The following is an 11,886-nucleotide window of genomic DNA, read 5'->3' on the forward strand; positions in this document are numbered from 1 at the left end:
TACACAATATTTTATGGTCCCAGTTTATGAAGGTCATATTTGAGGAACTTTTGATAAAAACTAATTATTATAATTTAGCCTTTGTTTTCAAACACTGTTGTAAATATTAGTGGTTTTATTCAAGTGGCGGTTTGACTGTGCCTTTTGCTTCCCTCTTCACTTCTGTTTCTCTCCTAACCTGTTTCTGTGTAGTTCTGCATTTCACGTGTGCTGCTTTGCTGGTTTTCTTTGTTTTCTTTTAATGTTTCCACGTTTGTCCTTGGCTGACTTTTCCAGTGTTCTTCATCTGTGCTTTTTTTTTGCCTTCCTATCATTTGGACTTATTGTTGCAAGACTTTCTTTTTCTCTCTGTTTTGTTTTTGTATTAAATTGTTGAGTTCTCATCTTTTTTTAATTTGGTTGAGTTACTAGAAAACAAGATTAAAATGATTGTTTCATCCTTTTCTCTGTGTGCTTCAGACTGAAAACATACAGGATGAACTCAACATGCATTTATGTCTCTAAACAACTCAGCCTTATGCAAAGGTCCAGCTGCAAGCTGTAGTTAACCCCAAACTACAGTTTCTGTCTAAATGAATGATTTAACCAAAAACTAGTCATATTAAATGTTTTTTTAATGTCTTGGATTCTTTCTAAATATTTAGCTTTGACCGATTTCCTCTCTGGTATTTTTTTTTTTTTACACCTTTACCATGCTGTCCTAACAATTTGCATTAGGTCCTCCTCTAGTTATTTGTTCTTTCTTAGCCAGACCCGCTTACGCTGTCTGTTAAATTTCTGAAGACTTTTTGTTAATAATTTAAGATTTCTTAATATGCAAGTCTTTACAATGGAAGATCGTCTGTTTTCCTTTTGGTTTTAAAAAGATAAATGTTCATTCTGCTCTCTTCGTCTTTTTAAATATAATGGTCTTGTTCTCCATTTTAGATGGTACAAACTTATTTTTTTATTTTAGCAGCACATCAATAAATAAATCCCTCGTTTAGAAGGCCATTAACTGTAGAATTTGAAACAATTGTACATTTTATCTTAATATTACACTATTTTCTAAGCATCTATGAATTAAAATATAATAAAAACAGATGATTTCTATTATCAAGTTCACATTCATTTTATTGTCACAGTTTTTAACTCACATAAATTACATTTAGGGAAAATATTAGTGCTAAGCTGTCTCGCTGTGGTGCTCCATGAAGACTATAAAATTCTACTCACAAATAAATGATTTCATTTCTTTCTGATATTTAAAAGTTTAGGATTCTATTCAATTAAATTTTATTTATATAGCGCCAATTCATGAAACATGTCTTCTCAAGGCTCTTTCCAGAGTCAGTTTCCATCAAATCCTCTCTAAGGAAACCCAGCAGATTGCATCAAGTCTCTCCAAGCAGCATTCACTCCTCCTGAAAGAGCGTAGAGCCACAGTGGACAGTCGTCTGCATTGTTGATGGCTTTGCAGCAATCCCTCATACTGAGCATGCATGAAGCCACAGTGGAGAGGAAAACTCCAGCAGAACCAGAATCACAACTGTTGTAAGAAGAGAATGCCAGTGGGCCGAAACAGCCTCCTTGTGGTACACCAAGATTAAAAACAGCCTAAATGGAACTACAAATAGTTCTATAAATCCTGATTAAATAAATGTTTCAACTAATAAATTGCTCTTAATTCTTTACTGTTGAATCATTAATTTAATTATTAAAAGTCAGACAAAAGTGACTCCAAAATCCAACCTGGTGTCTTCAAACACCTGAAGAAGAGACAACTTTACATGTGCTGAGCGTTCAAAGGCGTTCAATGAATGCTTTAGGGAGGTAATTATTACGGTTTATTGTCTATATGTCCGTAAACTCATGAGGAGATGCTTGAGGAGAGTCCCGTCCATCCTGAGGGTTCAGTTTGGCTGATTCAGAATCAGGTTTGAGCCGTTTTCTTCCTCTAGTGACGCAGTTTTTGTGTTTTCTCTGCAGCCGTAGGTCCAGTTTCCTCCTTCCTTCTGCTCACATGTCTGTTCAGACCTTCTAGAAGCTCCTTTCTTTAAATCAAAACACAACTAAATACACTTTTATATCTTTTCTGGACGTCAGGAGGTGGTGGAGACAGCTGACAGAAAGGAAGAAGAGGAGGAGGAGGAAGCTGAAGAGGAAGAGGAGGCTGAGACATCGGCGTCCTCCTCAGCAGAGAGTCCTGTAAATACTGTAAAGTTCTCCATTTTTCTGTTGAAAGTGAGCGTGTTTTTGGCACTAACCCGTCACTTCTGTGGTCTCTGAAGCAGAAGGCGGAGTCTGCACCTGACGGCGAGCAGAAAGGTGACCGAGGTTCAGACTGGACCAGCAGAATCTCCCTCAGAACAACCTTAACTGTCTGCTGTCCACAGCAGCTGACGACGCGTCAGGCGGAGAAGAAGCAGGGACTGAAACCAAAGCGGCCAATGGGAGAACGGACGTCCGCTCTGACAACCAATCAGGCTCCAGCAAGAAGGTAAAACCAAACAGCCGAGTCGGCGCCGTGGAGCCCTCAGGGAGAAATGCTAAAAAAAGTAAAAAAACAAAACTACTGGACTTTTGTTTTTCCTAAGTTTGAAGACGTTTCCCATCCAGAAATCTTTCTCAATTAGAAAAGTCTGGAGTAATGTGGAGCTCCAAGCTTTATATTATTGCCCATAAAGGCCTCGCTATGGCCTAGATAACAATGTAAATTGAACCATGACAGGTCCACCCCTTAGTAACGAGGAGTCGTTAATGTCGTTATTGGCCTTTCTTGCAGGAGCGATATTTTGATCACCTGTATGGAGCTGAGGATTGAGGTGCACTGCAAAAACGGAACTAAAAATATGTAAAATTTTCTTAAAATGAGTGCATCACTCCTTGATTTGAGCAGGTAAATAAGATGATCTGCCAATAGAATAAGATTTGTGCATTTAAAATAGGAACAATTCATCTCCATCGTCTTATTTCAAGTGCAGGATATCTAATTATCTTATTTTACGGGTCAAAATACTCGTTCCATTGGCAAATGATCATATTTACCTGCTCAGATCAAGGACAAAAACACTATGTTTAAGAAAATTTTGCTTATTTCTATATCCGTTTTTGCAGTGTGAGGATTGAGGTGCACTGCAAAAAGGGAACTAAAAATAAGTAAAATTTTCTTGAAATTAATGTATTGGTCCTTGATTTGAGCAGGTAAATAATATTTTTTTGCCAATGGAATGAGTATTTTTACCCCTAAAATAAGATAATTAGACATCCTGCACTTCAAATAAGACGATGGAGATGAATTGTTCCTATTTTAAGCGGAAAAATCTTATTCCATTGGCCAATAATGTTATTTACCTGCTCAAATCAAAGATAAATACTCTCATTTCAAGAAATATTTTCTTATTTTTAGTTCTATTTTTGCAGTGTGATGATTGAAAGGAATTAATCGTATAGCTGTGTTGTAAGTTTTTGAAAATTGAAATCTAAGGCCTCCTCCTCTGTTTAAGGTTGGTTTTTCTCTCTTATCGTAGATGGCTTCCTTCACACCCCTTTCAAACCATCTGTCTTCTTTGTCCATAATGTGAACATTTTGGTCCTCAAACTGTGTCCTTTGTCCTTAAAGTGTAGGTGGAATGACCACACTGCAAAAACAGAGCTAAAAATAAAATTTATGTTTTTGTCCTAGATTTGAGCAGGTACATAATATTATCTGCCAATGGAATGAGTATTTTTACCCCTAAAATAAGATAATTAGACATCCTGCACTTGAAATAAGATGATGGAGATGAATTCTTCCCATTTTAAGTGTAAAAATCTTATTCCATTGGCAAATTATCTTATTTACCTGCTCAAATCAAGGAAAAATACACTAATTTTAAGCAAATATTACATATTTTTGTTCTGTTTTTCCAGTGCATGATCTGGATGACTGAGGATCCTCACTCAGGCAGAAAGGTCTCTAAATGACTTTTGTCTTTGCTCCTCAGCGCTCCCTCTTCAGACGGCTGTCTTCGTCCAGGTCCAAGCAGACGGACGTCTCAGCAGACGGACCCGGCGGCGGGGACGGAGCCGCCATGGGGGAGCCTCGGCCCCCGGCTGAGGGCTCGGTGAAGCCGTCCGGACCCAGAGGGCCTCGCTCCGGAGCCTGCAGCCTGCTGTAGCCCCAGAGAACCCCGTCAGGAGGAACCGGCTGCTGGAGGCGCCACAGACCGGACCGGGCCTCCAGAGGAGAGGAGGTCTGGGGAACCGGGCCTCCTGCTGATTTCACCAAAGTCTCTTCTGTTCCACTGTCAGAGCTGATGAAATGTGTGAGAAGCAGACTGCAGCTAAATCTGGTCAGACAAAGTCTCCTCCTGCAGGAGAAGTTATAAACACCAGCTGATGGCGCTCAGAACTCCTCTGAGGAGCTTTTATTCAATTACAGGGTGAGAAACGCAGCTTAAGAAAAGAAAAAAAACACACGAGGAGAATAAAGTGAAGTCAATTTGACTAGAAAATAACAGGGAAAATCATAAAATGAATCAAATAAAATCATGACAAAGTGAATATATTAAACTAAAACGAAACTGAAAGGATAAAAGGATAAATAATAGGCAAAAAAACAAAAGAAGAACACAAGAAAAATAAACTACTGAACACCAGAATCAATCGAGATTAAAATTAAATGACACTAACAACAGTAAATGAAAGGAAAATAAAAAGCAAAAGGACTAATTACAATAAATGTAAATAAAAACCACACTGCAAAAACGGAACTAAAAATTAGTATTATTTTCTTTAAATGAGTGTATCTGTCCTAGATTTGAGCAGGCTAATAAGATGATCTGCCAATGGAATAAGATTTTTGCACTTAAAACAGGAACAACTCATCTCCATCATCTTATTTCAAGTGCAGGATGTCTAATTATCTTATTTTAGAGGTCAAAATACTCATTCCATTGGCAGATAATATTATTTACCTGCTCAAATCTAGGACAAAAACACAAATTTTAAGAACATTTTACTTATTTTTAGATCCGTTTTTGCAGTGCAAACACAATAATATACAATAAAGAAACAAACATAGTTAATCTAACTATAAAGTAATATAAACCAGACAGAAACAAACTGTCAAACCTCAGATCAACAACGTTTTTTCACATTAATGCGGTTTATAACTTAGATTCAACGTTTAAATCAAGAGAAAATCCCAATCCTGACACGTTCAACATAATCTGGACCTTTTTCTCTCCTCTGTAGCCGAACGATCCAATCATGCCGACCCAGAAAAGCCGCGGAAAAGACGGGAACGTTCCCGTAAATCCGTCAGAGCAGCTATTTCCTGTAGTTTTCTACTCACGTGTCTGTTTTCCTCTCAGCAGCTCTCTGTGTTTTTATACCTGATTATTTATTGAGATCCTGAAGCACATTTTGCACTTTTACCTTTTTTTATTCCGACTCGTTCGTCTCGTTTTAAACCAACTTGTTTTTTTATTTTTTTTATTTCTACTTCGGATTTGTTTATTGACAATAAAGAGTTTTGACATAAAGCTGATCGGACGTCTTTGTTTTCACTCCTCTGTGGAACTTCAACACTTTACGTTTTGGTTTTTGATGAGAAGAAGCCTTAAAACCTTTTTTCATGCTCTCCATGTGTTTTTATTTAACACTTACCTGTTTTACTCTGTAGCACTTTGAATATTGAATATAAAGTGCTTTATAAACCCAATGCATTATTATTATTATTATTATTATTATTAAGAGCTGAATGTTGAAACTTGGCTGAAGACGTGAACTTATTTCTTGCATGATTCAGAAAATGTTCCTCTACACACCAGTGAGACGTTCCCACATGACGGCTGACGGGTTTATTCATTTTCTGTCTTTATTCAGATTAAAACAGTTGATGGAAAATGAGAAAAATTAGTAAACCTTTAAATTTGTCAATGGGTAAATTAATAATATCAATGATCTTTATTTAATTTCACAAAGAAAATTATATTTTACTTTCGGAAAATGAGCAAAATTTTTTTTGTTTCACTTTGTTTACTTTCACTATTAGATTGTATTTTTCTTAAATTCTATTCCATAAAATCTAGGTTTTATTTTATTTTAAGTAAACTTGTTTCCATTTTGTTTAATGTACAAAACCCATTCACTTGGGTTTTAGTTAATTTAACTCCACTTTATCGCTTTAGATTTGAAAATGTCAATGTTTTTAGTGTCCAGATAACTTATTTTATTAAACGGATTTACTTTTATTCATTTTAAACTAAATATTGACATTTTCTTACATTTTCATATTGCAATGAGATTTAGTTTAACTTTCTCCACACGCATCTTGATGATATCCTTTAAATATATAAAATATTAAAGCGTCACGTTTGAAAGCGGGAGAAAACTACGGAAGCTGGTAGGAGTGAGATTGTAAAGAAATACCAGCGAAAACAATTGATATGTATTTCTAACCAAAAAGGTTATAGGGAATTATGTCTGGTTGACATTTTTTTAATGAGACATTTTACATAAAAACACGGCAGAATATGATACATTCACGATATGTGTTATGTTCATGTAAAATTATTTTATTTAGAATAAAATAAAATAATTCACGTTTTAAACTCAAGGCCTGCGGGTTGAATCCGGCCCCCAAGAGCCGAAAAAAGGGATAAAAAAGTCCTAAAGTAGAGGCATATATCCTTTTAAATCATATAAAGTGGCTAAAACTGTGCCCTCTGTAGCGAATGTTGATTTTTTTTTAACTTTATAGTACCAGCATCCTGCCCCTAGATGTCAGTTTTCCCATTAAAACAACCCAGAAATTTCATACAACAGAAAAAGTGATGCAGAATGATGAGTTTAAAGAGTAACTCACCCCAATATCAACTTTTTTTTGAAGATAAACTGTATAAACTGGGCCTAAGGTGCTACATCCCCGCTGCCATCAGACTGTTGAACTCAAAACTGGACTCTGCATCACACTTGCACCATCAATGTTGCTAAACTTTTATAATCCATTTAATCCGTTTACTGCATTTTTTTGTACTGCACTGAACTTTTTCATAGTACTGCCTTTTTGTACCATTATTTTTGCACGATAAACATGGTGGAACATTCTTCTGCACACTTTTTTTTTTTTACATTGTAACATTCTGATCACTGCTGCACTTTATATTGTAATGTTATCTTATTCCAGCCGTAATATAATTACACTGCCGTAAGCTGTATGTAACGCAATTTCATAATTACATCGTTACAATTACATCAAACTTTACTTAGACAAACGTTATCGTCGTTGCATACAAAACGACAATAAAGTTTGTCTAAGTCTACTTATATGTTACGGTTATTTATTTACATTTAAATGTAAATAATGTAAACTGGAATTAAATTATGAAATCAAAAGTATCATCTATACAGGTGTAACCGGCCCTTTTAATGATTTTTATGATCCCAAAGTGGCCCAATAATGAAATTAGTTGACTCCCCTGCCTCTAATTAAAAGTTTTCCGCGTCAGTTCCTGGGCGCCGCCAGCAGGGGGCAGCACCTCCCCGTCACCCCGCTTTGTTGATCAGGAAGTCGGGACCAGACTCCGTGTTTTCCTCCCGGTAAACCGGCTCCTGCTCCAGTTTTCTCCCAGTAAACGGAGGCAGAAAGCGGCCAGAAGCGGGGACAGCTCGCCGGGATGGAGGAGTACCAGAACGGCAGCGAGGTTGGTCTCTGAGCCGCTGGTTTAGCGCTGGTCGGCGGGGGTTAGGAAGGAGGAGTTAGCCGGAAGCTAACCGGCTAACGCGGCCGCTGCCCTCGGCGCCAGGGAGGTTTTTCATGGAAAATACCCGATTTTCCCGTCAGTTTCCTGCCCATCTAGAGCAGGTGGACTAATGCCGGTGATCTGTGGTGTTTTTCAGGGTTCATTCAGCTCAGAGGAGGCGGAGAGCATCGTTAAGGAGGTAATGCTAACACCGAAAACATTAGCCTGCCTGGAAACAGCTGCATAAACACTTTGATGGCACCATTAAACTAAAATAAACACATTTCATCCACGAAAACGGCAGAAATAAACTTTAGATTTTCTGTCCTGATCTTTTTTCCCCTTCACTTCTCCTCATTGTGAGACTTTAAACCCTGGACGTTGTGGTTTATAGCAAAAGTTGAGAAATGTCCTGAATAAATCCAAACAAATGTAAACAAATGCTTTTTGTTTAAATTTAAAGGTCTGGGTCCGAAATAAAAATGTCCGAGAGGTTTATTTCCCCCAACATCTTCACTGTGATGGTTTGTTCTATGTTTATTTCATCATAAAACAATAATAATAATAATAATAATAATAATAATAATAATACATTTTATTTGTAATGCACTTTACATTTAAGAAAAATCTCAAAGTGCTACAGCTAAAATCATCATAGAAGGGTAAAATCAAAACTTAAAACTAAGCATCGCTTTAAAACACTTATGAATAAAATCAATAGCATAATTGTAAAATGTTAAAAGTCATATGTCCTGCTAAAAAGAAATGATCAAGCAAGGCTTTAATATTCTATTTTAGCGTTTCACAGCATTTATCTCTGAAGCTTTTTGAGGTGATTTAAGGTTTAAATTGGGTATAATTGACATTTTCTTCTTTTATTTTGGGGATTTTACTAGAAAAAAACTGAAGATTTCTGACATATTCCAGTCCTTAAAGCATCCAAAGGCCTCCTTTCTTAAAACTTTAAACAAAGAAAAGTTTTAGTCACAACTTGGTTTTGACTGCTGGATGTTTTAGTTATTGTAAGAATAAAATAATCTCCAAATTTTCCCGTTTCTACTGCTCCTGGCTTTGATCAAATCTAGGGCTGAACAATTAATCGCATTTTCAATATAATCGTGGTTTAAAAAAACGCAATTTCCAAATCGCAGAGGTCTGCAATCTTTGGCTCTGTAACAATTAGGGAATTAGATGCACCCATTAGGTGTTGGTAAAATGTTTAAAGTGGGTTTGCCTCCACATGGAAGGGAAGACAGCTGCAGCAGTGAGATAATCTAATTTTATTACTTGTTTTAGAGTTTATATAATCATACATATTAAGTACAGGTCAATCAGTTTAATACATAGACTTACTTGTTGGTTGGACTTTATGTTCAACAAGGATTGATGTCCAAATCAACTAAAAGCTGTTCTCTTGAACAATATTCTGATTAATAGAAACATTAAAAGTTCTTGTTTTAAATAGTCCTTGTTTACAAACATCTTTATTTAGAGAACATTTTTGTTGCTTGTGGTTAACGCAGAGAAAAGTCAAAATTGCAATTTTGGTTGAATATATTTTAGGCAGAACGCAATCATTACTGCTCTGAGTTTAGATGCTGTGGGTGTTTTAGCAACTAATCCACACGGTGAGGAAACAAATTGATTTGTTGTTTGTATATATTTAAAAAGACATGATAAATTAAACTGGGAAAAAAAAATCGCAATATCAAGAACAAAAATCGCTATTAAATTATTTTCCAAAATCGTTCAGCCCTAATCAAATCGACCTTCTATCTCGTTTCATTTGAATTCAGGTTTTAAAATGAAGACTTTTTAACCAAAAAAGGCAAAATATTTCACTCTCAGGTTCAGTGATTTATGTTTTGGAGCTGAAAGTGTTTTCAAAGCGGGTCTGAGCTTCTCCTCAGTGAAAGCCCGCTGGCCTCCAGGACGGCTGCAGCATGAATGTCACCGTTGTTCAGGGTCCGCCGCTGACTCCCACATGACTGCCCCCCCCCCCCCCCCCATGTGTTTGTGTCAGGGCATCGACGGCGTGCTGGGAGGCGACGACTACAGCCAGAACCACGTGAACAAGTGGACCGCCACCATCGTGGAGCGCTGCCTCACTCAGCTCGTCAAACTGGGCAAACCCTACAAATACATCGGTGCGAGAGCTTTTTGGGGGGGGGGGTCCAGAACCAGTCGGGGGCCGGGAGGACTAACAGGTATTTATATTGTGTTCGCAGTGACGTGTTCCGTGATGCAGAAAACCGGCGCCGGCCTCCACACGGCCAACTCCTGCTACTGGGACACCAGCCTGGACGGTGAGCTCCTCTGATTGGCTGATAGCCTGTGATGTCACACCTCCCTCTGTTTGCTTTCAGCGTCCAAAATTAACACTCGCCAGACGCCAAATGAGAGTAAATTTTCCGTTTTGGCGAGTAAATTTCATATAATTTACCATCTAACATAGAAAGTACTCCTGGGTCAATGTAAGCTTCTGTGCTTTCTGTGTCTCTGCTCTGTCTTCTCTAACATAGAAAGTACTCCTGGGTCAATGTGAGCTTCTGTGCTTTCTGTGTCTCTGCTCTGTCTTCTCTAACATAGAAAGTACTCCTGGGTCAATATGAGCTTCTGTGCTTTCTGTGTCTCTGCTCTGTCTTCTCTAACATAGAAAGTACTCCTGGGTCAATGTAAGCTTCTGTGCTTTCTGTGTCTCTGCTCTGTCTTCTCTAACATAGAAAGTACTCCTGGGTCAATGTGAGCTTCTGAACTTTCTGTGTCTCTTCTCTGTCTTCTCTAAGCCCCAGTGGGTGGAGGCAGATGAGCGTTCACACTGAGCCTGGTTCTGGTTCTGCTGGAGGTTTTCCTCCCTGTTAAAGGGGAGTTTTCCTCTCCACTGTCGCTTCATGCATGCTCAGTATGAGGGATTGCTGCAAAGCCATCAACGATGCAGACGACTGTCCACTGTGGCTCTACGCTCTTTCAGGAGGAGTGAATGCTGCTTGGAGAGACTTGATGCAACCTGCTGGGTTTCCTTAGAGAGGAAACTTTCTCACCAACCTGGAGGATTTGTTTTAATTTCACTGCAAAAACGGATCTAAAAATAAGTTAAATGTTCGTAAAATTAGTGTATTTATCCTTGATTTGAGCAGGTAAATAAGATTATCTGCCAATGGACTGAGTCTTTTGACCCCTAAAATAAGATAATTAAACATATTGCACTTGAAATAAGATGATTGAGATCAATTGTTCCTATTTTAAGTGCAAAGTTCTGTTTCCATTGGCAAATCATCTTATTTACCTGCTCAAATCAAGGATAAATACACAGATTTTAAAAACATTTTAATTATTTCTAGTTCCGTTTTTGCAGTGTTGACTTTGTAAAGAGCCTTGAGATGACATGTATCATGAATCGGTGCTATATAAATACAATTTAATCGAACTGAAAGGGCTAGCTGCCACATGGCGAGTAAAAAATATGCTTGGCCGGTTGATTGTTACGTCTGCCGATGAATCAGGAAGTTAATTTTGTATTAAGCGTCCGGGTTCTCCTGTAAGGTTCTGCTGGTCTGTTCCTCCCTGCAGGCAGCTGCACCGTCAGGTGGGAGAACCGCACCATGTACTGCGTGGTGAGCGTCTTCGCCGTCGCCATCGCTTAGGACCCAGACGCCAGGCGCAGCGGCCAGAGGAGGGCAGCAGGGGGAGACGGCGTGCCGCAGGCTGGACGCTGAGCCTCGTTATTTAAACTCACGTCTGTCTGCAGCATGAAGGAAAGAGACTTTCTGTGAGAGCTGCTGCATAATAAACACAAACCCTGGACCAAACGTGGCGTTTTTTTCCTTTAATTTACTGCCTTACGCTCATCGTTCTGCTTGTTTGCAGGTTGGGAGCTTGTGTCAGAGCTCAGAGTTGCTGATTTCTGCATAAATTAAAGCGATTTAAATATTTAATCGGTCAATGAAGTGGAAAAGCTGCTGATTTATTTATTTTTTGCCTGGTAAATAGTGACTTAAGGAAGTAAATGTAAAGAGAAAATGACATTTAAAACAGAAAAATGGTGTTAACGTTTTAATTAAATCTAATTTTTGTTACTTCTGGGTTAAATGTCCTACAGCTAAAGGAAGCCGTTCATTTCATTAAACCAGCAGCATTTATTTCTGGTTCTGAAGCTTCGTCCTGAGGTTCTGGTGTC

General features: G+C 38.1%; 1 protein-coding gene across 1 annotated transcript; it reads left to right on the plus strand.

Annotated features, from left to right (window-relative positions):
* Nucleotides 1–7,502: 7,502 nt before the first annotated feature.
* Nucleotides 7,503–11,518, plus strand: LOC105916435 (dynein light chain Tctex-type 3). Its single transcript, XM_012850966.3, has 5 exons — nucleotides 7,503–7,670; nucleotides 7,867–7,908; nucleotides 9,733–9,856; nucleotides 9,938–10,015; nucleotides 11,280–11,518. Exons 1-5 carry the CDS (start codon nucleotides 7,644–7,646, stop codon nucleotides 11,351–11,353), a joined length of 345 nt encoding a protein of 114 aa, XP_012706420.1. The 5' UTR covers nucleotides 7,503–7,643; the 3' UTR covers nucleotides 11,354–11,518.
* Nucleotides 11,519–11,886: the final 368 nt, after the last annotated feature.

Source organism: Fundulus heteroclitus, chromosome 24, assembly GCF_011125445.2.
Source record: "Fundulus heteroclitus isolate FHET01 chromosome 24, MU-UCD_Fhet_4.1, whole genome shotgun sequence".
NCBI lineage: Eukaryota > Metazoa > Chordata > Actinopteri > Cyprinodontiformes > Fundulidae > Fundulus > Fundulus heteroclitus.

Excerpts from the sequence above, each read along its gene's own strand:
- LOC105916435 (XM_012850966.3), top strand. The coding sequence starts at position 7,644 with ATGGAGGAGTACCAGAACGGCAGCGAG. Across the intron at positions 7,671-7,866 it reads AGTACCAGAACGGCAGCGAG|GGTTCATTCAGCTCAGAGGA; the intron begins GTTGGTCTCTGA and ends GGTGTTTTTCAG. Across the intron at positions 7,909-9,732 it reads CGGAGAGCATCGTTAAGGAG|GGCATCGACGGCGTGCTGGG; the intron begins GTAATGCTAACA and ends TGTTTGTGTCAG.